This window comes from Melospiza melodia, chromosome 2 (genome assembly GCF_035770615.1).
Source record: "Melospiza melodia melodia isolate bMelMel2 chromosome 2, bMelMel2.pri, whole genome shotgun sequence".
NCBI classification, from domain to species: Eukaryota; Metazoa; Chordata; class Aves; order Passeriformes; family Passerellidae; genus Melospiza; species Melospiza melodia.
Genome location: NC_086195.1, coordinates 79,885,607 through 79,913,093, shown reverse-complemented (window position 1 = coordinate 79,913,093; position 27,487 = coordinate 79,885,607). Strand labels below are relative to the sequence as shown.

General features: G+C 41.1%; 1 protein-coding gene across 6 annotated transcripts in view; it reads right to left on the bottom strand.

Annotated features, from left to right (window-relative positions):
• Nucleotides 1–27,069, bottom strand: part of ZMYM2 (zinc finger MYM-type containing 2) — an 87,034-nt gene extending 59,965 nt beyond the window's left edge. For 2 of the 6 annotated variants that reach the window (XM_063148992.1, XM_063148998.1), the window contains exons 1-5: nucleotides 26,939–27,069; nucleotides 10,104–10,165; nucleotides 7,716–7,836; nucleotides 5,735–6,597; nucleotides 1,097–1,382 (exon numbers count right to left, since the gene is read on the bottom strand). In XM_063148992.1, the coding sequence (XP_063005062.1) occupies nucleotides 1,097–1,382; nucleotides 5,735–6,587 (1,139 nt within the window). In that variant the 5' untranslated portion in view covers nucleotides 6,588–6,597; nucleotides 7,716–7,836; nucleotides 10,104–10,165; nucleotides 26,939–27,069. The remainder of the gene's footprint in view (nucleotides 1–1,096; nucleotides 1,383–5,734; nucleotides 6,598–7,715; nucleotides 7,837–10,103; nucleotides 10,166–26,938) is intronic. The other 4 variants (XM_063148997.1, XM_063148993.1, XM_063148996.1 and 1 more) reach the window with 4 other exon arrangements.
• Nucleotides 27,070–27,487: the final 418 nt, after the last annotated feature.

Here is a 27,487-nt window from a genome sequence, read left to right as displayed (position 1 = left end):
GGAAGGGTTCAGAGAATTTGAGCTTTTAACACAGATTTTTTTTAAAAACCTAGAATATCTTACATTTTCTAGGCTTTCAGGGTACCACAGTATGGGTATGCAGGATATCAATGTTTTCTGTAGCTTATTTTTACTGAGTGCCAAGGAGAAAAAAGACCAATAGCTTGCATCCCAATAGTAGCCATTAATCCAGCACACTGGACAGTAATGTAAAAGATTTTTTTACTAGTTTAAATCTGTGATTGAGCTCTCAGGAGCACACACTAGCAAAGGCAATCTTTATTGCAAGCCTTCTTTAGTTCAGCAAAAATTCATCCTTTAACCAGTGTCACTGCAGCATGTACCAGACTGAGAATATGAAAAAGTGCAAAAAGCTCATTAAACAGTACACTGAAAGTAAGAGTACAGCCAGTCTATACACTTAACACTACAACAACACAATTACAGAAGGCTTCTCTTTGGCAGTTTCAAGTCTGGCAAATTAGGAAAAACTGCAAGTCAAAACTACCCAGTAATTTAAAATAAGACACTTCTAGCTATGCTTTTTACTCCCTCTATACCACCCACTTAAGGTATCTTCAGCTACAAAATTGCCAGATGCCCCACTTACGGGGAACACCTAAGGCTTTCACTGTCTCCCTATGACCAAGAGTGGAAGAACTCCCAAGTTGCTTCCAGCTTCTTGCAAGTATGACTTTGTCATCCTTTTAAAGTCTCTTCATTTTACATCTTCATCTATCAAAATGAGTGCATTCTACACAACATATGGTCCACTTTTTTCAGAAAGGACTTCATATATGAGGTATATCTTATCACAAAGTATGGCACAACTTGGACACCTTACCTTTAAAAAAAAAATTCATTTATTTTTAGTGTCTTGGCTTTCAATAAAATAATGTCCCATACTCTGAATTCAAAAGCTTGTATTATTTTGTTAGACACAGAGAATTCAACATTTCCAGACACTAAAGCAACACCATATAAAGCATTTACATAATCAGATTTTATATCATTAATGGAGAAATTCTCATGCGCATGTAAGTATCTTAAAAGTACTGAATGTAGGTGCTAGAGTGAAACAAAATAAAAAACTCACTTTCTGCACATGACACAAAGTTTCTTTGGAGTGGGTTTGTGTGAAAATGAAGAGAGGCAGGTAGTGGAGCAGAAAAGGTGAGCTGATCCTTTCCGCTGATAGGCAGTCTGTCCCTTCTGTAAAGGCTTTTTGCAGTTCGCACACGTGACTTTAACCTGCTTAGAAGGCTGTTGCTGGGGAGAAGGCTGGAAAATTTGCTTAGGAAGGGATGCTACAGGTGACAAGGAATCCACACCTGGTTGCTTCTGATTCCTAGGAAAGGAAGCTGACTGGGATATCCAAGAATCTTCAAGACAAAAAACCCAAACATAAAAGTAAATCAAGAGACACACATGCATGTACAGAATAGTATTCACAGACGTATCATCATAAAATCATTTTTCTGTGGGAATGACCACAGAAGACATTTTAATTTCAGGTTTAATGTAAAAAATCCTGTTTGATGATACCACTCCTCTCCATTTCTACAAAGCTTCAGAACATGAACAGATTTCAGGATGCTCCCATCCTACATCTAGTGACAGGTTTTGCACATTTCAATTCACTTGCACTGAGTCTGCAAGCTGGCAATCTTATCTTCACACAAAAAAAACTGCAATTAAAAAAAAGAGACCCACAGACAACACAGAATTTCTAAACCGATGTTTGAGACAAACTCTGCAAATTTAGATCCAAAATTTTCATTAGTTATTTTGTTCTAAAGCTTTAACAAGCATAATGTATCCAGCCTCCATGATACACCCTAGAACTGGCTCCTAGTCCAGCCTGCAGCCAGAGAACTATACTGTATAGCAGTGAACATCCAAAGTCATGAGAGAAACAACTTCCTCAGCAGAAATCAGTGAACCTAGAAAATAGTATTTTATGTTCTGGCAGTACACAGATCCATGCCCCCATGTTTCAGACTCCACTAGTTTCTACTCAGTATTTTTTTGAAAATAAACTACCATGGAACAAAGTTATCTTTGCCCAATCTTTTGTAGCATAAGTAACTCCTATAACAAGAATGTAAGCAAGACATTTTTCTGAAAGAAATACATCTATGAAGATCATATGTTAAATTACATGCTCCATATCTTGGGCTGCAGCAGAAGATACAGCTCTGGGGGGGAAAAGAAATCCCCCAACAAAATGCCATTCCTAGGCTTTTCTCTGGAATTTGAGCTTTCATTTAAAGTGATTATCATCAGAATTTAGAAATGTTTACCTTCTAAAGACTGAATTAAAACTGAAAAAAACAATTTTGGATGATAAAAACCATTTGCACAAATTTTCAATAGTGTGCCAGTTATACCAAACACTGTGACAGCCCTTGGGACTTACCTAGCCTTGAATGTTTTACTGGAGTGATTGAGAGTATTTCTGGAGTGTTAATACAACTAATACCCAAACGTAAGACAGATCATTTTAAATTCTATGACTTCAAATAATGTAAACATTAACCTACAGACTAGAGCAACTGCCCACACCTTAAGAGACATTATTTTGGTCCATAACTGTTTATTAAATAAAAGGAAGCCTTTCCTCCTGTTCTCTGCATTTCTTTCTTTCCCCAAAGGATTCTATTAACAACATATTCTGATGCATAGCTTTAAAATCCATTTAGGGACAAAGTTCCAAGAACACTTGTTAGGACAAGAAACAACATACATTCCTTAGAAGGTAAAAGAGCATCTTCAGGTGTGACTTTTTTTAGCTGTCAAGAATGTCCTACTACTCAGCCATTTAAGACAATCTAGAAATTTACCTGTTGTAGTGCTTGAGAGTAAACAGAAGAGCTGGAAGGAAAAGGTGAAGGGAAAAGGACACAAAACAAAACACATTTGTCTTAAAAGTGTTAAAGGTGTTTACCTTTGAAGGCATGAATATCCTTACTGACAAACCAAGACAAGCTACCAGAGCGCTTAGAATTAAAATTAACTGCCCTCTTTAAACTTTTCTGTACTTCTACTACTTCAAATATACTATTATCCTGGCAGCACCTTAATACCTCAAAACATTCTTTTCTTTTAGATTTCAAGTGAAAGCACATTGCCTCTCTTATCAGGAATACACAGCATGTGCAATAGAGCTACAGTAGTGCTCAACTGCCAGTCATGAAAACTTGAGTTTGCCACTCATTCCAGTTTGAAACATTCAGCACGACTAATACCTAACTAAAGTAGGTAATAATATCTCTTTAAGGTTATTTCAATTATTCCTTATTTTCTTACGGCCTCAGATAGCCTCCCTTGATATTTTGTTGCATTTTTCCTTCCATAAACATACAAGAAAAGCATCAGAAGACCTTGACTTTTTTTTTCTTTTACTTTTTCCATATTCCAGCTTCATAGATACCCATTTTATATTATGCCTTTTCTTCACATCTCACTTCTCAGCCATTCTACCTCCTTTGTTTAAAGTTCTCTATAAAGGATCTGAAAAATCCAATTTTCATGTCCTTGAACTGAGGTGTATCACACTTCCTTAGTTAATTCGAGGTGAGTTTTCATACCTCACTGCCTTATGTCTTCATCCTTCAAGCACCTACCTGCAATTCTGTAATGGCCAAGTTTATGTCACTATACAGTGCCATGTTCAACCACATGTTACTGCTATGGCTTTTCAGGTTGGTCTCCTTCCTTCTTACTCATTCCTGCTCTAAAGTGCTATAAAATTATCCTTTCCTGTCATTTGTACCATTTTATTACAGAGTCATCTGGCAAAAATTATTATTTTTTTTAAAGCTGAAAAGAATTCTTTCCCACATCTTGGGGCAGAGGTGGGAAAGAAGACAGTACTGAAGTTTTACACAGGTATACAGCTTTTGAAACACACTGAGCTACACACAGTTGGGTTAACACCTGGTTCACATCAGGGCAATTGTAAACTGCATCCTCAATTTGTTAAGGTGTTGGCTCTTTCTCTGGAGCCTTTCTGAAGCACAAAAACTAGATTCCATTGAGAGAAACAAAAGCTCCACTCCAAAGCACATCTACATGGACTTCATCTACCTGGACCTCTCCCAAGACCTTTGATATAGTCCCCCCACAAGGTTCTTGCTGCTGAATTGGAGACATATATATCTCATGGATAAAGAATTAGCTGGATGGCTGCACCCCAAGAATTACAGTTCATGGCTCAATGTCCAAGTGGGAACCAGTAACAAGTGGTGTCCTCCAAGGGTCTGTACTGGGACTGATGTTATTTAGGTTTTTTTTTTCAACAACACAGAGAGTGAGATTAAGCAGACTCTCGGCAGGTTTGCTGTGAACACCAAGCTGGGTGGTGCAATTGATAAGCCAGAGGGGACAGTATGCCATCCAGAGGGATCTGGACAGCCTGGATGAATGAGCCCATGGAAAACTCCAAGCCCAACAAGGCCAAGTGCAAGGTCAGCCAGGGCAATCTTCAATGCCAATACAAACTGGGGGCTGAATGGATTGACGGCAGCCCTGTGGAGGAGGACTGTGGGGGACCAGTAGACATAAAACTAGACATAAGCCAGCAACCTGCGCTTACAGACCAAAAAGTCACTCATATCCTGGTCTGTGGTGATTCTGTCCCTCTGCTCTGCTGAGAGCCCACCTGCAAAATACTGCATCTAGCTGTGAGGTCCCCTGTACAAGACAGAAATGGGCCTGTTAAAGCAAGCACAGAAGAGGGTTACAAGAAGTGACAGAAGGCTTGAACACCTCTCCTGTGAAGAAAAGCAAAGAGTTGGGAGTTGCTCTGTCTGAAGAGAAGGCTGGGGAGACCATATTGCAGTCTTTCAACATATAAAGCAGGGTTACAGAAAAAGATGCACTGAGATTTGTTAACAAGAACTGGAGTAACAGGACAAGAGGCAGTACCTTTAAATTGAAAGAGGATACGTTTATATTGGTCATGAGACAGAACTGACAATTCTTTTACAATAAAGGTGGCAAGACACAGGAACAGGTTATCCAGAGAAGCTATGGATGCCCCATCTGTGAGTGTTCCAGGTCAGGTTGGATGGGGCTTTGAGCAACCTTTCCTTTGAGCAAGGAAAGATGTCCCTGCCACGGCAGGGTGGTTGGATGAGCTGATCTTTAAATGTCCATTCCAATCCAAACCATTCTATCATAGCCACGCCAATGCCTACTGGGGACAGCAGACTCTAAATTAATGTGTAGGACCCAAGTGTCTCTGTTATACACCTACTGCTTCATATACAGAAGAGGTACCTACTCAAGGAAAATAGACTAACACTGATCCAGAAGAAATCTTCCAAACCACATATATAATCACAGATTCATTTAGGTTGGAGAAGATGCCCAAGATCATCAAATCCAACCATTAACCCAGCACTCCCACTAAACTGTGTCCCTGAGTGCCACATCTACAACCCTTTTAAGTATCTCCAGGGTTTGAGATCACTTTCTTGGGCAGCCTGTTCCACTACTTAATCCTTTTGGTGAAGGCATGTTTCCTAATGTATTATGCCACTGAGCATATTTTATTCTAGTCACAGATAAGGTAGTGATGGGCATGAAGGGAATCAAGATCTTTCATACATATTAAGCTAAAAGACTAAGCAGTGCCACTGCCAAAATTACTTAAATCAAAACTTCTATAATCAATTTACTTCACAACTTATCTTCAGCCTTCAAGGAAAAATTCAAAATTGCAACTTACCAGGATTATGATGAGTCACAGATTCTCCATTTTGAAATACATCTCCAGCCACGTTCATTCTACCAGGATTGAAAGGTCCTACACCAGTCTTGGTCTGTGAAGTCAAAGATGGGGTGTATGTTTGCAAATTAACACCAAAATTATCTGACTGCAGTCCGTTAGATACATCTCCCAAGCTGGCATTGTGCAGTGACGTTACATGTGTAATCATTAGGTTCATGTCACACCCGTCACCATCATTTTCTAAATGACCGACACTGACAGATCTCATAGCACCTGTTTCTAATGTAGTAACATTAGCAATCTGAATTTCTGAGTCTGGTTCTGTGGTTATACCACTATTACCTATCCCTGAATTTACCTTACTTCTTGAAAAACTGGAAGGTGAGAATTCCATTTCGTTGGTTCTATTTTTACACTCTGGAAGTCTTCGTTCATTAAAATTGGAAGCATTCTTCTCTTGTCCTTGATTTGTTTCAATATCTTCTTCATCATCAATAATAATAGTCTCACTTATACTCCCCTTTCGAGAATTTAAGTCTTTTGGAGAAGGAAGCATTTTGCAATCATTTCCTTTAAGTTCTTCATTTTTAGATGATGTAAATGCAGCGTTCCTTTGGTCTGCTACCAGTGACGTAGAATTTTGTGGAGGTTGTATAGGCTCGATAAAAACTACATCATCATCATCTTCTATAGGTGAGTTTTGGAATTTATTAGGTCTAGAAACTAAAGAACTTGGTGGCCCTCCAAATGTATTTCCTACATTTGCAAGACCTGCTGCCATGGTGGTATTCCCTAGCAGACTAGGAGTGTTTTCAGACAAGTCTAATCCTCCCAGAGGACTCGTGTCCATTCCAGATCTGCTGTTTGAAGAAAAACAAAGCAAGAAAAGAACACATCCAACTTCAGAGTAAGATACTACTTTCCAGTAACAATTCTTAAAAATAACTACTGAATCAATAGTTCCAGATTTTATTTTCTTCCTGAGATAATATGAAGGAAAATTTAGTTTTTCTATGCTCCTTTTTGAATGTCTTAACATCCAATTACTTTCTAATACTATACTAGCAAAAAATATGCAATTGCTACACATCAAAATGTTTTATCAATACTTTTACACACAGGAAACAAAATTTTCAGTGCTATTTATTAAATGATCCCAATCTCTCAGTCCCTTTCCCACCCCATGTATGCAAGCAATTATACTCTAGCACTGCATTTGCTAGATGGCAAAGCAAGGTCAAGATTTAGGCACACAGAAAGAAAAAGTGAATTCCTATTAAATTTTGGCCCTATTAGGAACATTAACAACTTTGACATTCAACTGATTTTCCCCCAACCCCACACTGCCAAAGCTTCTTAGGTAGCCACAAGATGACTGGAACAAAGAAGTAAGGAAGAGATATATAGGAAACCCTTGCATGTGACAAAAATAGATACATTATTGAGCAGCAGAAAGTGGACAGCAACCTCTCATTTGTAGCCACTACAGACTGGCAGCTCATTTGAAGTCCTGACTTATTACCTCATGCTCCTGCAACTTTCAGTGACTTCGTCTTATTTCTTTTTAAGAGCAAGCAGTGTTTATTCAGGCTACTTCCCAACAGCTACTTTGCCTGGGGAGCTCTCTTTGCTTTTAGTAATTGTTCAGTTTGGGGAATCTGTTCTGCATAAATGTCAATTCAACCATGAATTAAAAAAATATAAAAGTCAACCTGGATATAATCAAAGCTAAAAGACCTAAGATGGCTCTGAAACACATCTGCACTACAGATCAGTAACTTAAACTGATCTTGATACAATACTACAAGAAAAATACAGACATAATTATAATTTGGGTATGTCTTGGAGTAAAGACTGATCTGTGACATCACTGCGTTTGTGTGGAAGGTCAGAAGCAGCTACCTGTGCTTTTTTATAAAACCTTTATTACAGGAAGGTAAATACAAGAAGTAGAAATATCCTGCTCATCTATACTTACCCATCCAGAAATCCACTGCAATCTGTTTACCTTAATAAGTTGCTCCAAGCACTTTTATTTTCTTTCCTGTGGAGAAACTGCTCTTGTACCAACTTGGTGCCTTTCACAAAAGTACTGTGGTCTGAAACAGGGTTAAAACAAACATTAGCTACCCAAAACTATTTCCTCATCTCAAGCATCATCTGCCAGCTATGTTCCTTACACCAACTTTCTTCTAAATTTACAGTTTAAGTTCAAACCTGACTTTAGCACCATGGTCCTCCACTAAGAGAGAACGTGAGTCTATTCAATCCCTGCTGTGAATAAAGCAGCAACAGTACTCTGAGATCTTCTACTCTGTCACATTACACATCCAGAAGGCTTTATAGAGGGGAAAAATATGCAATGTTTGGTAAGAGACAGACATACATAACTGCAACTGAGTAATCAAACATTAGAATTAAGAAGTATATCTGTAACAGAATACTAAGGAAATAAATTATTCAAGTAAACTAAGCAACTGAGAAAAAACGTCTTGGCAGTTACACTTCCTTCATTTTTATTGCGTCAACCTCCTTGCTGCCTGTAGCAGAATACACTAAGCTAAAAGGAAAATATAAAAGGAAAACTACAGGACATAAAAATCAGGCCTACAACGCAATATAAACCTTACACTGCTAATATTTTTCAACTTGTATATATGCACTGCAGTGATACTTAGCACAGATTCAGGCATCCATCGCCTGTATTAACACATGTGATCACTCACAAGAGACTGAAAATGTTCAAAGTTCAAGCATCTATTTATTCTTCAGGTTTTGTAATAGTCATTAGGTTTTCCAGACTTGGCAGCATTTTTAAATTAGAGACCATCAACTTGTTATTAGTTATCTACTGCTGAGGACAGCTCTTAAAAACCCCAACAGTAAAAATGCCCAGAGGAATAAGGCTCAAATATTCTTCTACACATTTGCACTACTCAAGCCCTGCTGACCATCAACTGAGCAGGAGCAGGGAGGGCAGGACCAGGGCCAGGCAGTAAAGCTGTGAACCAGATTAATCCTAGAGGAGAGGCAGGCGACCACCTTTAAATTCCTTCCTATGTCAGCCTCACAGACAAATGCCATTATGTAACAGCATTTGAACCACAATAAAGGGAACACTGAATTGGAATGAAAGAAGGTTTCTTACCAAGAAAATTGTATTATTATCAATGTAGTTGGCATGTGCATCCCTGGAAATCAGTCAGTTACACTGAAAATTAATTTAATCCAATATTCTCTTTCACTTTTACTTTTTCCTCTAGAGCTGAATAACTCAAAGTTAGCTTTTTTTGCATCTCAGATTTTGCTGAAAAGAATTAATTTAATTTTTAAACTTTCACAGGTTTATTCTATATATTTTCTTTTTCTACAAGGACAAAAGCACCACAAGCACATAAAGCTTCTAATAAAGTTTCAAACATACTCGAACAGATGTGAGCAGGGAAAAAATGAGACTATGCCAAGACTACACCCTAGGCCTGACTCAAAACCTTTGTGATTCCTATTTTCACAAATCCTTAGCAGAAAGACAGACTTGGGCTGTATTACAGTACATGCAAAGTTAAGACTCAAAACACATATCTTTTTGCCTAAATGTATTTACTTTCTCCACAAAGCTCCTAGGTTTTAATGAGTTGTACTGCTAAGTATTAAAAAAATAAAAATTTGTGTTTAACTACTAGTGCAAAGTCATAAGCAAAATCTGCATATATTTCCCTGCAAATAACTCCCACCTCCCAACAACAAAATTACCCATAAAATGTGCAAAATGACATAGCTTGTTTTCTCGAAGTAGAAACAACAAGGAGAAACATAAAAACCATGTAGGCAATGTCACAATCAGTACTTCTAAATGAAAAACTACCCCAAAAAAAAGTGACTTAAAAAAAAAATGTTTAGAATGGAAAACCAGGAAAAAACTCATACCTCAAAACAGGCAACAGCAAAAGATGCTTTACAATAGAAATACAATTACTAGAAACCCATGAGATTTGTTAGACTGATCACCGGACAAATTGTTGAGATTTAGGGGGAAAAAACTAAACTGAAACAGAAAAAACCCCAACCAACTAACAAAATAAGACCCCAACTCAACAACAACAAAACCAAATAATTCATAAAAAACCCAATGAACAAATGCCTCAAACAAAAAATCCCAACCAACCAACAAGAAAACAACCCACAAAACAGCGAAACTTAGTTTGCAGAAAATACATGTTCAATACTGCTGAAGAACAAGCTCAAGGCTTTGTGGTGGTACACAGACACCAAAATCACATCTGGACAGAAACAGAAGCACTACCAATATTCAACAGTCTTGAACCAGGCCTTGTGTGTCCCTCTTAATTTAAGCTACATCACTCACCTATTAAAAGTCTTCACACTGAAATCAATTATGATCCCATTGCTTTGTTCGAGGCTTAATTTCTGGAAGAAAGAAGAGACAAAATGTAGGCACTTCTTCAGAATGATGACAACTACAACAGCTCTTAAAACACTTAAGTAATACTTGTAGGGTCAACTCCACTGATGAATGATAAGAGAGTTAAAGTTATCACGAATTGCAGAAACCCAGGTGAGGTGTACCAGTACCTCAAAAAAACCCATCAACTCTGCTTTAGCAAAAGCAGAAACTGGAATTTAAATGCCTTTACCAAGTGCCATTAATAACACATGGAATGAAGTTGACAGAAGATCAAAGTCACAGTTATGCACCCTCAACGCAAAAACACAAGAGGAGTCACTGAAAATCTGGCTAAAACTGCAGTTCCACCAAAACAGACATCCAAACTAGGAGCACCATGTACACGTTTCCCTATCAATGCTATAAGCCTAAAAAAAAAAAAAACTTGAAAGACTACTTTGGAAATAATGCATAACTGAGACATCTTCAGATATGAACAGATAAACAAAATTTAGGAGACAGTATCCTAAGAAACAAATACTGAAACAAAAAGAAAGGGAATTATCTGCCTCAGCAAAAGATTACTACTTTCTGCTGGGAAAGCACAGTATCATAATTAAATTATTTACCTCAAGAGGTACTGGGCTACTTTTAAATTCCACACCCCAAGCAGAAGAAACAGCCCATTAATGGTATGCTACCAATCGCTTCCACTCAACAGTGACACCATAGGTGAGATAATGAGCATGAGACTGCAAAGTACTCTCATTCCCATTATCTCACTACGGTGAGATAATTACTCACCCTAACTACTTAACTACTGTTTTAGCTACTTTTAACTACTGCTGTGCAAACTAGGGCAGGGGGGAAGTAAAGTCAGCCCACCACCGAATGATGGGAAAAATTTTTACAACTCAGTCAACTTCAACCACCTAGAGACCTCTCTGAAGAAAAAGCAAATCTTAGTTTAACTCTGGGCCACGCAACATCGTTCAAGGTGTGATTATCCAGACAGCACTCCAGAAGAGCATATTTCAATTCCCAGGGGAATAAAAACAAATACAAAAAACCTCATTACTTCAACATCTGGCTTCAGAAAGAACAACCTCGGTGGGAGGAGAAGAAATAGAGCAGCTAGAACAAAAAGCTTGCAAGCACAAAGGTCATTCAAAAAACTCACTGTATTATGCATACAACCAGCCCAAAAAGACTCCAAAAACCCAATAGAGACTACTATCAGGAAGACTCTGACCTAAAAAAGTGCTGCAATTGTACTGGGGGGATGTTTTATATAAATTTCATACACCTTTTGGTTAGAAACAGGCTACAGATTTATGTCAGAGCAACAGTTTGTCTAAAATCCCAATTCTTGTCAATTTTACCATCCGTAAAATTTTCCTGAAGTAAAAGAGTATCCATGAAGCCTGATCCAGAAAACACAGAATAAATTCTTTGCACTGATGTTCAGTAAGGAAAAGATCAGGGAAGATCATATCTAAGCTCTCTTTCTACGGGTCAGGTCAGAGGAAAAATGTTGCATCAAAGTGCTAACAGAGGAGGATTTTAGAACAACTCACCAGGGCCATGTGGAAGTCACTTAAGATTTCTAAAGGCAGTCAGCAATTTTTTATTTCAGTATCTGCAACCAATTACTTAAGCAGAAGGCAGAACAATTACTCAGACTACAGTCCTATCTCTATCATGATAGAAACTACAACTGAATAAATACACCAAAAAAAAAAAAAAAACAAACATAGGGGAGGAGAGTAATACAAATTTTGAAATGAAAAGGTAATGTCTCACAGGACTACTGCCAAAATCTATTGAAGGCTTCACATACCTTTTGACCAACCCTGATTAAACAGGGATATCCCACTGAAGTCTTCCAAAAGGCACCCAAACACTGTACTTAGTGAAGACTGCTGCGGAAATTATCTACAATAAAGATTTTGAGAAGATATTCTCTGGGGGATTTGCGATTATTTAAAGAGAAAAATATCACGCGTTGTTCATTGTTACCACAATAAAGACAACCCCAAGTTACCACAGGGGTTCCAAAATAAAATGACACAGATCAACCTATATAAGTCAGCCAAGAGATAGTGACTCCCAAAATGAGTGCTTCCTAATCATACAAACTTATTCAGAGCAGCTGAAAACACAAACTGATTGTAAAGCACTGTGGCAGGAAAAATCAGCAGTGATAAATGCAAGGTAATGAACAGGGGGAAAGAATACACATAATTTGAGATCCCAGTTGCAACCTTCTCACTCTTTCAAATCAAAGCTACTCAATCATCAACAACCAAAGAGGGGAAAAAAAGAATCAAATAAAACAAAGAGCACATTTGTTACTACAGAACAAACATACTTCACCAGCATCTTGCTTATCATGAGATGTTCAGATCACTCACTTTTCAGAGAAAGGAAGAAACAGATGAGTTACATGAACAATTTATACTCATGGAAAATACTTCTCTTTGAAACAAAAACTCAAGGAAGATCCTAAATCTGAAAGAATAAGAAAAATATACAGATGATAAGAGCTGCCCAGTGTTTTGAAAGAACAAAAAGGTGCCAAATAAATCATTAAGAAGCTTTAATAATCTATTGTGCATGAACACATTTTGCCAATTGGGAGAGTCAATACTGTAGAAGGTTACAGAGGTCAGAAAATGCAAACAGATTCAAACAGGGATTGGGCAAACATGAAATAAACGCACTGATGACTTAAAACACAGTGGTTCAAAGGAAACTACAAAACTTTTGGCCAGCCAGCTGAAAACCAGAATACACCTGCAGAAAAATCAGCCTTTAACTGAAAAGCTTCTAGTCCTATACATCCCTGTTGCAAACAAGTTACCCAACTGTCTATTTGCCTAGTACAGCAATTACCCTAACATAGGAGAGTAACAATAATCTTCTTACATACAAAAGAAATATCACTAGCCTCACAGAAACTCTATCCATTTACCCAAAAAACCTAAATTTCAGCTCGTGGCTCTGAAGCTGACTTCAGAGGGATGGGTTTCAACATCTTGCTATAATGTTTGAGCCTTACTGAACATGTCCTGATGTTCTGTGAGGCTATCCAGTTCTAATGGTCACTTCCTGACCCTGACATTCATTTGATCATAATATCAATTAATTCCTTAATTCTGCTAGCTTCTGAAGTCCCTCTCCTTATTACAGAAAATCACTTATCACTTGACCTTCCTTTTGTCTGATGATCACAAGCTCAGTACAGACTATCTACAAAGCAGCTATCAAGAAGCTCTCCAGCTTAATCTTTTGCTACAGCTCAGGAACACTCACTCCCTACACAGCCAGATGCAACCCATGTACCACAGCTTTCTTAGGGTATGAACCATCAACCCAGTGGCTGGCTGAATGTATGCCACAGTTCACCCCAAAAACAAAGTAAACTAATTAAAATCACCTAAAAGTAGCACTTTTTCACTGCAATTGAAGCAAACTAGTAACCCAACTATATCCACATATAAGAAGTGAAAAGTGCTAGAAAAACCCAAGTAGCCAAAAACTTTTAAAGGGTTGTAATTTAAGCCAGCTTTAAGCTAAATCTGCATGCTACTACTGCAGTCTCAATTTGGGCATAGTAAATGATGTATAGTGTGTATGGAGAGACTCCTACCTGTGTGAATACAACTACAAGGTAGATATAAAGCAGTTGCAGGGTCCTTCTGAGCCAGCAGATATAAAACTCTTACCACAGGCAACCACATAGGCTGTTTTGGTTTGTGGGTTTTTTCCTCCTTATATCCTTCCTCAGGGGTATTCAGCCATCAGCTTTTTATGTTCAGATATGCCTTGGATACATGGTAGCTCTGATTTACTGTTAACTTTTACACCTCTAACAAAAGTTTTAACACTTCTGAAGGTCTGCCTAGTTGCCAGGTCCACAGCCTCAGCCTCACTGCTATGCTATCATGTGGCACAGCTGTTTCTGCAACCACACACATTACCAGACAAAAGAGACTTTCCTGCTGGAATCCTTTCCAGCCAGATCAGTTCCCCAAATGAAAAATTTCTGAGCAAGAACACTACAGCTGTGCCTGAACATATCAAGGTTGGTGCCACAGCTCTGAACTTCAGCAGAGAGATCATTTCAGCAGACAGGACAGTCACGACAAGCTGATGGCCACAGACAGAAATGCTCTACCCTGACAGCAACTACATAAAGCAATCCAACATGCATGTGCCCACTGACAACACAGCAAGCAGTGACAGGCTGAATATTACAACAGGTCAGGCTGAATTTTACAACATGTATATCCACTGGCCACACTGACTTGTGTATCTGAAGCAAGCAAGGCTTTCAGCAAGCCTCAGACATTACATTAATGCCACAATGACTCAACTATTTCATCTGCCAGTTTCACACATAAATCATGGTAATGAGTTCAACAGGAATACTTGCATATTTCGGGCTAACCTCAAGTGCAAATATTCACAATACCAAAGTAAAATAAGGGTCTTAAATTACTATACAAGCTCATGAAAGTGTCTGAATAACATTTAACACAAGCCCATTTATATTGCTGGTGTTACAGAACGTGGGTAAAAGCTTTCAGAACAGGATACTAAGTTTAGGTTCACAAATCTAATTTACCTGTTCATCTGAGTACCATCATTACAAAAGCCTGGTATATCTCATTACTTCAGTTTTGAGACACTACTTCAGAATTTATTTTCCAGTAGGTTTGCAGCTGCTTCAAATTTAATTATTTTCTCAGATTTTTTGTATGAATTGAAGAAATTAGCTTACTAAAAGTCATGATGTAAGATTCAAAATGTGTTTGTCACGGAGATTTCAGAGAATTCAACAAAAAAGCAAGACCTAAAAGACCTGTAATCCATTACAGACAGTAACTAAGAACAGTAAAAGGGCAAGATCCACTTAGTGAAATATTTTGAAGCAAGTCAGTAAATTTTAGTTTTATTCACAAGACTAACTATTTACACACAGCTAAAGCTTACCAAAAGCATGCAAACTGTGATATCTTCTGAGCATCTTAACTGAACTGCAGCCACCAAGTTTCAATGTGAATCCTGACATCTGTTTTCCAACTGATGCTTCCAGGAATATTTGAATAATTTTGCTTAACACAGCTTCTTCCTTGAGTCTTCCTACTCAATGAATGCTAAGAAATGCTTCCTTGCATGCACAAACAGAATAAAAATACAGAGTCAATCTCAAACTTAATTCTATGAAGGGGTATCCAAAACAAGCACCACTAATTCTCAAGGCTACTCAGAGAATGAGCAGCACTTGGCATAAGTATGCATGGCAAATCAAAATCAGACAGTTGACCAACAGTGTTTTAGGGCAGCCACACTGACATGGGTCTCCTCATCTGCACACTTTCTATGTATTTCATGGCTGTTTAATCTTGGAAACACACTGATGAGCAAGAGCACAGCACCATTTCTACCCTTAAAAGCCATTACGTGCAATGTGGTAGACAGCAAATTTTATCTACTACTCATGCAGCAAGATGCTGCTTAAGGATGTCCTTTATTATAAATAGAACAGAAAGGTAAAACAAGACAGAAAAACAAAGGACCTGCAATAAAATGCTTATCTATTACTTCTATCCAAATGTGTGTCTATTTCCAGAAAATAAGCAACACTAGACCACAGCAACAGACTTGAAAGATGGCTAAGTGGAAAGGGAATACAGAAACAATAGAGAAACACTATGCCAGAGATAGGAACACAGGAAAAGGACATGTAAAATCCTGAAAAATAAAGTGGCATTAATACAGCATGAAAAGAGTCAACTTGTCATTTGATGGATCTTAACTTTAAAAAAATGCAACACTTAATAGGAAAAACAAATACTGAATGACTAGATCAGAAACAGACCCAGGAACAGTAAATTTAATTAGATGTCAGGTCTGAGCAATAGAACACAGGCCACTGGTGTCAGTGGCTCACAGCACACATTGCAAAAACATGCCTTAATTTTCATTGCTCCATGTGCAGCCAAGAGTAACTGAGAATTCAAATCTATGAAGTCCCTAGCTTTTGCTAGCATTTTTTAAAAAAAGCCTGGTATGCACAAATAGCACACAATCTTTCAAATTTGTCAAGTCACAAAAAATTGGACGTACAGCCAATCATATATAAACCAACCAAATGTGAACAAGTAACTAGAGACAAAAAACAGAAATCTCAAGTGCAAGAATTTCCCAATGTTTGATTATCTTAGCTATGCACAACTGTTACCCCTGTCGTTACTCATGCCTAATACCTGCCATTCTATCAAAAGCTCTTCTCAGAGAAGAGCTCGGCTTTGTCTTCTATTTTCCCACTAATTAGTTGAAAACAGCAGTAACCTGTCCCTTCAGCCTTCTCTTTGGACTGAACACACCTCTCTTTCTCAGCTTTTCCTTTGTTATGTGTTCTATCACCCTGATCTTACACCGGGCTTATTCCAGAACATCCCTATCTTCATTAGGACAGAGTCTAACCAAAACCAGACTAAACACTGTAGATGGGTTCTCCCAGTATAACACACTGCAGAACAATCACTTTCTTTAAACTGCTGGCTACCACCTTGCTGATTTCAGTCCAGTATGCTGTTTACATTCATCCTGCTAGGGTGCACTATTCATGTTTAATTTGCTGTTCACCAGGACTAGCCAAAGCTGTCTTCTATCCTATTAGTGCCCAGATTGTAGTATTCCCAAACATTCTGGAAATGCAGACAATTTTAACTAACAATACGAACTTTTAACATTGTTCTTCATTAGTGCTTCTTCTAAATTGGTTAGGATTTTTTAATTTTTATTTTAAACTAGCATTCAGTCTACACTCATATCATGTATAATCCATGAACAAGTAGCTCTGTATAGGTAACTAGTATCCACCATGCCTAATGGCACACCACTTCTCAATGCCTTACTGCACAAATCTTTTTGGTTAATGCTTCTAAAATACTTTATTTTTGCATATGCTTAGAAAGAGGAACAACTGTCATGCCAAAGTCTGCAAATGAACAAATTTGCAAACAGACCATTTTCTTTGCCTTTAGCATAAATAACATCAGCTAATAGCCTCAAACAGATTTTTCATCCCTGAGAAATAATCAAGTATTGGCTAACAACCTAGTATTTTGGGCCTGGTATGGACAAGCTTCTTCAACACAATTTACCTGCAGTGATTAGTATTCAATGCATCAAGTAATTCAGAACAAAGAAAACTGAATTTAAAAGAGTAAGTTAATATGCTATATGTAGGAGGGAAACCCAAGCAGACTAAGACCAAGTAAACAGACAATGAAGCTACAGTGTAACAAAGGAAAGAAAACTTATCACCACAAACAAAATGAGATAGCAAAAGAAGTGGGAGAAAACCAAACTAAAAAACCAGCCACAAAACAGCTCAAGCTCCATATGAGGTGAGGTTGACGGGAAAGAGATACCAAGGCAAGAATAGATCTGGTCAGCAAGGCAGGTATGATAGGTTTTCACAGCTGCACTGGCTGGCTGGCTGCAAGTTACATTATGCAATCAAGACTCCAGGTTTTCCAACTGTTCTAAAGTGTAAAAGGTAGTCTTATTTTTAAGTAAGATGCACACAGTATTTGTTAAGGCCACGGTTCCACAACTACAAACCACATCCAGTCCTGGACGGGACTACTGTGGTTTTGAATTCCTGTTCCTTTCCCCTTTCTCCCTAGCTGTTTAAGGATTCTAACAGCCAGTCCATCATGGGAGCTAAGATGGTAGAAAGTGGAAACACAAAAAAAATCAGAGCAAATACTCTACACCTACACAGCTGCTCACCCCCAAAATCTCATTGTGATGATTCATGGACCTAAAATGACTCCCAAAATTAAAAACATAAAACAATCAAAAAAGCCAGAAAAGGCTGATGTTGGTACAAACAGGAAAGAACAATGACAAACCTAAGTTAATTTGGTTTAAATGGTCATACAACCAAGGATATTTACATTCAATTTAAACCCATGAAAAATATACAAAATAGTATTTGTCTTAAGCGAGTATTTCATCTTTTGAGTCCACATATGCAACAGGAAGTATAATCTGAGCCTTAAAAAAAAACCAAAAACTATTAACTTTCCTGGCAGGGAGCTTTTCAAATCCTGTATGAACTTTTGCCTAAGAAAAAGAAAGTGATGCCTCAATGAGCTATACCACCTTCTAGTTCTTGTACCTGCTGAAAGGCTACACACTGTTCCCTGTTGGATTTTGTACTGCTTAGGCAATAACTGACACTCAGAAATTCAGCCTTTAACACTGGAGATGGAAAGGGAGATGAAGGAAGCACACCCAATTATCTACCATGTTACTGGGTGCACCATCTTTGCTAGAGCAGGATTAAGTCACACTGTAATCTATTCTCTTTTATTGAGGAACAGACCTTCTTAAGTAATTCTTGAGTATGTTCTCCAAACATTTCTTGTGTATCTTCTTGTGTTATGGTTCTTTTAAACTACTAAAAAAAGTATTTTTTAGTAATTTAAATTTAGTTGAATTTAGTTCAGATCAGTACTGTACACAGTATTAGTCAGACCACCTCAGTATTTCTATTTGCCAATTCTTTGGATAGAAGTATACATAACAATGGTCAAACAGAGTGACAATGGCAAATATCCAACTTTCAACTTTTGCTTCTGGCAAAAAACAAATCACCTTTGTTGTGCTCTCCATTTTCCTTCTTTTCCAAATTGTGATTTTTTTTTTTTATTACATGGATTACAAAGGACTTCTTGCTTGGCCCCTCTAGATACAATTTGGCTTCCTTAATGAGGCATCACCTATGAGAACAAAACATTTCCTGAATTTACTTTTTTTTTTTTTTCCAAAAAACATAACCACCCTTACAAGAAAAACTACTGCTACTACTAATAATTATTATAATAAACAAAATCCCAAATACGCAAGTGTGCAAGCACTATTTATAAACTCAAAAGATGTCTGGTAAATTCTGCCAGCTTAATAAGAATCCTTAAGCATTTATAGATTGGTATATTAGCAATTAATTGTTGCTCAAACAAAACGATGGCATTATCTCAGGTAAAAGAGAACACTAGGTCTTCTTCCCTTCTCCATACACACACACAAAAAGAAAAAAAAGACACCAATACCACACCCATAGATCACAACTGTTATCACAGACTCCCAGGAGCCAAAGCTGTAGGCCACATCATGCTAGCCACTGTGCAAACACAGAGTAAAACTGTTCAAAGAGCAAACAATCTAAACATAAGGGGCAACAGATGGAGAGAGACAAAAATGAGAATACAAGGAAACAGCACCACCATAAACAATGGTTATGATTAGTTCTTGTTCTAAGGATGGTGTGTTTGAGTCCCAGGGTGACAGGAAAGGTGGTGGTTGGGGTTTGTTTTCAGTAGGCTTTATTTCCTAAAGTCAGGTTCTTTTGCATTAACAGGTTGCAACTGGCTTGCTTGTAAGGGTGCACATGCAGAACTTCTCCAAGCATGAGGAGCATCTCAGGAGAATGAATGAAATTGTTTAACTGCCCATGATGTCATTTCCTAAACAGCTCTTACAACCTCATTAACAACAAAAAACAGATAGTACCCTTCACAGTCAAATCCCAACATTAGATTAAAAGTAATTTTGTAAAACCCCTTGGTTTTACCACCATAAAATGCAAAAGGCAAAAAGACTGGATAGTCAAAAGAGAAGTCCAGGAAAGCACTCTGGTACAGGATTCTGAGTCCCTATCAACAGAGCAGGATCATTTTTATCACATCTGTTAAGAAAAATTGTTACCACACGATACAGAGGTCAAAGGCATGATCTTGTACTCATGTGATTTTTTAACACAACTAAATAACAAACACCTAATTGCTGATGAACTGCTAAGACACCACTTAATACGTGGGAGAAATCTACAGTCTCTGTTAGAAGAGTGTGTGCTATGTCTAAAACCAGGGCTAGACCCAAAGATCTCATGACACTGCTGTCTACAAGCAACAGCACAGAGAGGTTTCCTTTGCAATAGCAGCCCCAGCTAAAGGTCAGACATCCACAAAGAGAAGTCAAAAGCACACGCAGAGATTTAGCTAGTTTAGAGGGCAGCAAGTCTGGAAGAGAGAGCGACTTGAAGGTCATCCATAAAGGCATGACAGCTGAGTTTATGAATGAGATGAACAAAATGTCTTTTAGAGAAATCTGATGTAGTACTAGGAGTAAATACCAAGCTGGAATGATCTTACACAGATCTAAGGAAAAGGAACTGCAAAAAGAAGTAAGGTTTACACCAAGGCTACTTTCAAGGAGAGAGGAAAACAAAAAGCAAAAGAAAAAAAAAGCACAATTACATTATGAGTTAACTCAAATGAATTAACTTTTTAAACGTTCAGTATGGCTGCATTGCACAGAAGAGCCTAAAGAAAGGTAAGATGCCAGTACACTTCCAACAAAAGCCTGCAGGAGGAAAACAAAGATGTCCATGCTTGCAGCTCACAGTCAGTCCAAAAGTTCCTTGGACTGACTGTGGGTGGTAAGCAGCCCTCAATAAGTAAAATTTGTCATAACCCATACAATTCTATGTGCATGATTTTCTATCTTCTTCAACACTGATTAGAGGAAACTAAATGTAGAAACCAACACAACACAAACTTCCATAATGCCACTCGTCTCTCCTAATGATCTGGCCAGCAGAAGTTACATCAGTAGCTCTGGTTCAAATATCTAAGCAGCTTCTGTCCCCATCAGTGCCCATGTGGAAGCATGTGCCCAAGAATACATGGCTATTCCCATGGGGGAAAGGTGGAACTGAGATGACATCCTGCTTAGCATGTGTTGGGGGTAAAGCTGATGAGCAGGGACTATGCCTGAACAGACTTCTGTGCAGCACTAGGGACACAAATGTTGCTATTACAGCCTTTGGAATCTACAGTGATGCTAACTGAAGGATTCTGATAATCTTGTAAGGGTTAAAAAAGCTGTACAATAAAGTTCATAAACCTTTTAAACAAAGAAGTAACATATTACACCTTACATTTTTTAGAGACCCAAACACATAGTTTTGCACGACAGCAAACACCATTAAGTAGTCTCATCTCAGACAAACTTAAAAAAATCCTCTTGTGCTACTGACACTCAGTATGGCTGGCTAGAGCACTGACAACACCTGAGTGTTTCAAACCAGTATTGCAGCTACTCTGCTAAGATCACTGAACACTTGCTTCTGCACCCCACCTCTGTGATGAGTCCCTGCTATCCCTACAAGATCATTCTCTCAATAGCTGATGGTGAGAAAGGGGCAGAGAAAGAAGTTATGGTAAAGCTAATCCCAAAAAATTTAGGAAACATGGACAAAAATTAAGCATTTAAGCTTGACAACAAACTTATGAAGTACAAATGCCCTCTGAATCAAGAGCAATTTGAAAAAATATGTTGGTGGCAATCTTGTCACTAGAACACAAAATTACCAATCTCCGTAGATTTTACTTGTGTGGACTAATAAAATCTGTATTATAACCATTGACTGAAATCACTTTCTTCTGATAGCAAACCAGAGCAAGAAAATAACTTTCATCATTGACATGTCTAGTCCAAGAGATAGTGCAGGTAAAGGGATAAGAAACCCTCAGTGGACCCTGTCCATAAAGGACAGTCACTGATCTCATCTACTACAACTACTGATGTTCTCTTACACACACACATATAACCAAATTCTGTGTATATGTGTGTCTTATTGAACTCTGGTGCCACTGAGTTCCACAGAATGCATATAAAATTCATAACTTCTGGAAGTTCATGGAAAAGAAAAGTTTTCAACTGTCAAAATCATTTAAGTATAAATAAGTGGCATTGAAATCATAGAATAATTTAGGCTGGAAGACACACTTAAGATCAAGTCCAACCATTAAACTGGCATCACCATGTTCACCACTAAACGATGTCCCTACGTTTCACACTTACACATTTTCTAATTTCTTTCAGGGATGGCAACTCCATCCATCACTTTCTTGGGCAGCACGCTTCTATGCCTGACAATCCTTCCAATGAAAAAAAAATTCCCCAACATCTAATCTAAACCTCCCCTGGTGCAACTTGAGGCCACCTTATCCTGTCACTTGTAACCAGGAAGAACAGGCTGACCCCACCTGGCTGCACGCTCCTGTCAGGCAGCTGCAGAGAGTGCTGAGGGCCCCCTGAGCCTCCTTTTCTCCAGGCTGAACACCCCCAGCTCCCTCAGCTGCCCCTCACAGCACTTGTGCTCCAGACCCTTCCCCAGCTCCGCTGCCCTTCCCTGGACACGCTCCAGCCCCTCAATGTCTCTCTGGCACTGAGGGGCCCAGAACTGAGCACAGGATTGGAGCTGTGGCCTCAGCAGTGCTGGGTACAGGGGGACGGTCCCTGCCCTGCTCCTGCTGGCCACACCTGGCTGAGCCAGGCCAGGATGCCATCGGCCTTCTGGGCCACCTGGGCACACTCTGGATTGTATTCAATGGAGCCAACCACAGCAGCAATGAATGCTGCTTAACCATCTGAGCTGGGGGTAAGGGATGCAGATTCACATGACAGCAAAGATGCAAAGCTTGACTGTGCATTAGAAACCACAAAAACACCTGGGAACAGTCACACATGAATCAGCACTTCTCTCCCAAAATAGGTGGCAGGATGAATAGTCCCGATAAAGTGCATTTACACCAATACACACAACATGGGCAACACAGGAGAGCTGGGATAATGCACTGAGCAGCTGAAAAACTATGATATAAAATCAATATAGTGAAAGTCCCAGCTGAAGAGGTCATTACATGCAACTGCATTCCAGAAGTCTCAACTTCTTCCCTCTATCAAAAATTTCTCTTAGAAGTACAAAACACTATCTGACAAACTTGCAAATCTTGGTACAAAATGAAGAAGGTAAATAGTAGCATCTAAATTGAGTAAATTATTCATACATCAAGTTGGCATGTACTGCCAGCCATAAAAGCCAGCAGCACATAGGGCAAGGTATAAATATGGAATACAAGCAAAGCTTCATCTGAACTTTAATGTGTAAGCAAGCAATGCACTTAGCCACAAGAGCATTCAACTACTAAGATTAAACCACTGAAACCAAGTTAAGAAGTTGAAAACACTTCCAGCTCTAGAGTTGAACACAATTTCAGCGGACACAGAACTCCACTGCAACACAGGGGGCTTTTAAGGCCCTCATGAGGCAAGTATTACCTCAAACTTCTCACACTGGACACCTGAGCAGTCTTTTGAACTCTTGTGAACTTCAAATTACAATCCATTTCCACAAATTGGTTGAGTTCATTGTTAATTGTGATGGAAAAATAAACAGTTCTCCGTGAACAGTGAATTTTCCATTAGCAACAATTCTTGATACAAGTTCTTAACAGAACCCCCCTTACTGCTTTTGTTGCAGAGTACATCAATTGAGTGCAAACTCAAACAATGTGACAGAATTTCAATAATTCTGTACTTAGTCGTCAAAACCAAAATGAAAACTACTCAAACACCACAAGGCGATTCATGCTTCTGCAGGACCAAAAAAACCAAAACCCAAACCAAACAACCCCAGCAAAAATCTGGAAGACATTGTACCAGCTTTGTACCACATCCCTCTGTACATACTTGAACAAGCTCTACAAAAGACAGAGAAACTTACTTTCATTTTTCCACTGCCACTTTGACATTCTTGCTGATGCAAATCCCTCTTAGCATGTTATTACAGGGTAAGCAACAGTAGAATGCAATCATATATTTGAAGTCAAAGAGGATTAATAACAACAATGTAAAGCCAATTTAGTAGATAATAAAGTGAATTTATTGCTCTAATTAGGAGACTTCTATTAAAACAAGTTACTTAGTTTAACCACCAAATAACATGGCTGATGAGTTTGGTTGCTAGAGATGACCTTGCAGCAGTAAGCACCACATACATTCCCTCCCAGAACAGCATGGTACTATCACATGCCATAAGAAGGCTGTACCACCATCCTCACAGCTGGAGGAGGACAATGTGCCACCTACCAGGATGCTTTTGTGCAAGACATTTACTAAGTCTTACAAAGACCTACTGAATCTTAGCTATATGGCCGTTCTTGGCAGTACTCTCATCTTCTCATAAGCAGCCACACAAAGCTGCAATAATTTTTGTCAAACTAGCACCAGTACAGAACAGTCTCCCTCCTTCCAAAGCATCATTTGCCTTGATTGCTCCTAGAAGTAACTTTTTTTGACATGAAGGATCATCAGAAATAAACAGAACAGCTGTTAGACTGGAATGCATAATTAATGAATCAGAAGTAAAGTTAGATGGTAGTCTTGCATTCAAGATATGGTAAGAGTTAAAAAATTACAATTAAAAATGTTTAACTGCTGTAGCAAGTCAAGGGTTGGAACAGACGACTTTATTAAAGATAACATGCCATGTAAACTCTTACAAGTCTTTGATGTGGTCCGTAATTTTAGATGCCCAGAATAAATACAGATCCGATGGCCTCATCCTAAGCAGTGAGGTTTGCAGCGAACCACTCATTCTTTGTATAGCCACCAAAAAAGTGACAAAGAAAGTTGCAAGCTCTGCAAATCTGGAAAATCTACCACGTAAAGCAGCAAGGGACAGAAACAGAGAGTGGGAAAAAAAATTCAAGATACGAGTGGTGGGGAAGACCGCAGCACCTGAATCCGCGCTGCACCCAAGCGAGAGACCCAGGAGGCGAGAGAGGCGCTGCCTTTTTGTTTTGTTCTCGGGCTGCACGTTCCCAGCGGAGCGGCCGCGCCGCCCGCCGGCGCCTCTGGCGGCGCAGGCCGCGCACCGCGCCCGGGCCCGCCGCGGCAGCTCCGAGCCTCTCCCGGGCGCCCGCAGCCTCGCCCGCTCCTTCCCGGCGCTACCTGGCGATCCCGGAATCCCCCACGCAGCTCAAAACAGCCCCAGTATTGACAAGGGCAGAAAATAGAGTCAAGTTACGTCCCAGCCGTACCCATAGGGATTGGCAACAAGCCTCTCCTTAAGCCAACCTAGCACCCAACAGAGATCAAAATCTGCTCTGAAAATCCCACACAAACGAAACACAAAAAATGCTCGCTATTGGGAACCTGTGGGTTTCCCCAGTGTCCTCTAGCTTCCTGGGGAAGGGACAAAGCGGATTGCTCAGAAGTCCAGCCAAGGAACCCAACAAAACCACCCGAACAAATCTACGGGTGTAGAGAACCATGTGAATGCACAAAGAGACGATGGAGCGCGCTTCTCCATCGCAAACTGCTGGGTGATATTAAAACTCCCATGCCTCTTCTTAGCTTCGAGATGATACGGGGGACACGTGATTCGAGCAATGGGGGGGGAGAAAATTCAAGATGGCTGAAGGTGTCTTGTCACGGATTTTCATACACGCTCCAGAACTCTAGAGGGCACCCGAAATATGCCCTCCTCCTCCTCCTCCCTCCCGAGCCGGGTAACGTGAGCAGCGGCAGCAGCCCGTCTCTGCCTGCCGGAGTTGGTATTGCAGGAGCGGTGTCTGCAGCAGCAGCGCCCACTCCGCGAGGAGGAGCCGCCTCACAGCCATTACTGGGGCTTCGCCCCAGGGCAGCAGCTACTGATCCCAGGAATTTCCCCACCCAGCCCTGGAGGGACCTCATTTCACCCCTGCCCCCGGAGAATACGGGGCGGGGGCAATGGTTGAAGCCCGCTGGAAGCAGGTCTAGCCAAGGCAGAAACAGATACACAAATAGCACTCACAATGGAGCTCCCTCGCCTTGTTGGTCGCTGCCAAGGCTGCACCAAACTGGGCTGGAGCCTAAGGGAAAGACACGGGGTTAACACGGGGCAGCGAGGATCAGGCAGCGCCCCCAAGGAGCGTTTCCATCGCCTGGCCAGGGCAGGTACTGCCTGCATCACTCACCACTTCCCTTTAATCGCAATCTTTCAAATAAATAAATAAATAAACAAACAAATAAATCCACTGCCCTCGCCGAGGGCGGTGGGGTACACCTCACGGCACACCCACGCAGCTTGTCCCCGCTGAAAGAAGGAGGGACAAGGAGCCCTTCCAGGGCGCCGCCACACTGGGGGCTTTTACCGCGAGTGTGGGGGACAGGGCAGCGGTGGCACCCACGGCGGGAAACAGCGAGTATTACCTGCGAACTTGCCCTATCAGCCCTGAACCGGCGCCCGGAGGGGCCGCGGGGCCCTCAGCGGCACGGCCCCGGCGCCGGGCGAGCGCCCGCGCTCCCTGCCCGCTGGCGCGGCAGTTGCCCCTGGTCTCGGGTTTGCCCCCCTGCAGTCGGCCAGCAGCACTACCGCCTCCTGTCCGCCATTAGAGGGACCCAGCCGAACAATACGGGAGGGGAGCCGCGGAGCGCCGGGCAGGGGAGGGGAGAGGAGGGGAGGGAGGTACCCGCGGGGGGGGGCTGTGAGGGTGGTGGGTGGGGGAGGCACCGGGGCAGAACAACAGCCGAGGGCCTGGCGGGGAAGGGAGGGAGTTAAAATAGGAGGCGCTAGAGCAGACCCGGCCCTTTCCCCAAATACCCCTGCCCCCCCCTTCAGGGCTGCCCCCGGGCGCCCCCCATTTTTCCCCACCGCCCCCCTCCGTGGCGCGATGGTTAAGCGCGGGACTGCCCCCGGTGCCGCCCGCGCCCCTGCCGCCAGAGGTGGCGGCGCGGCAGCGACACCGCGGGGTACTTCGGCCGGGTAGCTGGGAGGCACGGCGGCTGCTCTCCCATCCCCGCCCTGGGGGCCGCTGAGCGCCGCCAGCCCCCCGCCAGCCCGCCCCAGTGAGGCGCAGCGCCCCGCGCCCCCGCCTTACCCGGCTCCCCACCGCCTGCGGGCACGAACCCCCCCGCGGGGGACGCACGCACTCTGCGCTACTCCTCCGGCGCCTCAACTCTAACTCGGTCCAGTCCCGGGCGAAGCGCAGCTGCTGGCGAAGGGGAGGAGGAACCGGGCCAAGGGAGCTCGGGGAGATCCGCCTCCCTGCCCCGGCATTGGCTTTCCCAGAGGGCGGGCTCTGGTGCTGGGCTAGCCGAGTGGGTGCGCCGCCCATCCATCAGAGCCGCCCGCAGCCGGTTGACCCTATAAACTGCCAATCTTCCTCCTGGCCATGCTTGGGGTTCTTCCCACTTTGATCCATCAGGTTTGAGGAACCCGGATCGTTGCCCACCGACCGGCTCGTTACCCGTGCCCCAGGGTTGCGTTGTCGCTCCCCGCGCCGCTCTTTGACAGCGGCAACTTGCAGAAGTTCTCGGTGCCGCCGAGCCGGCTGCGCCCCGCCGGCCGCGGGCAGGGTGCGCTGGCCGTCCCGGCCGTGCGCTCGGTCTCTGCGGGCGCCACCGCTCCGACCGTGGGGCGCGGGCTC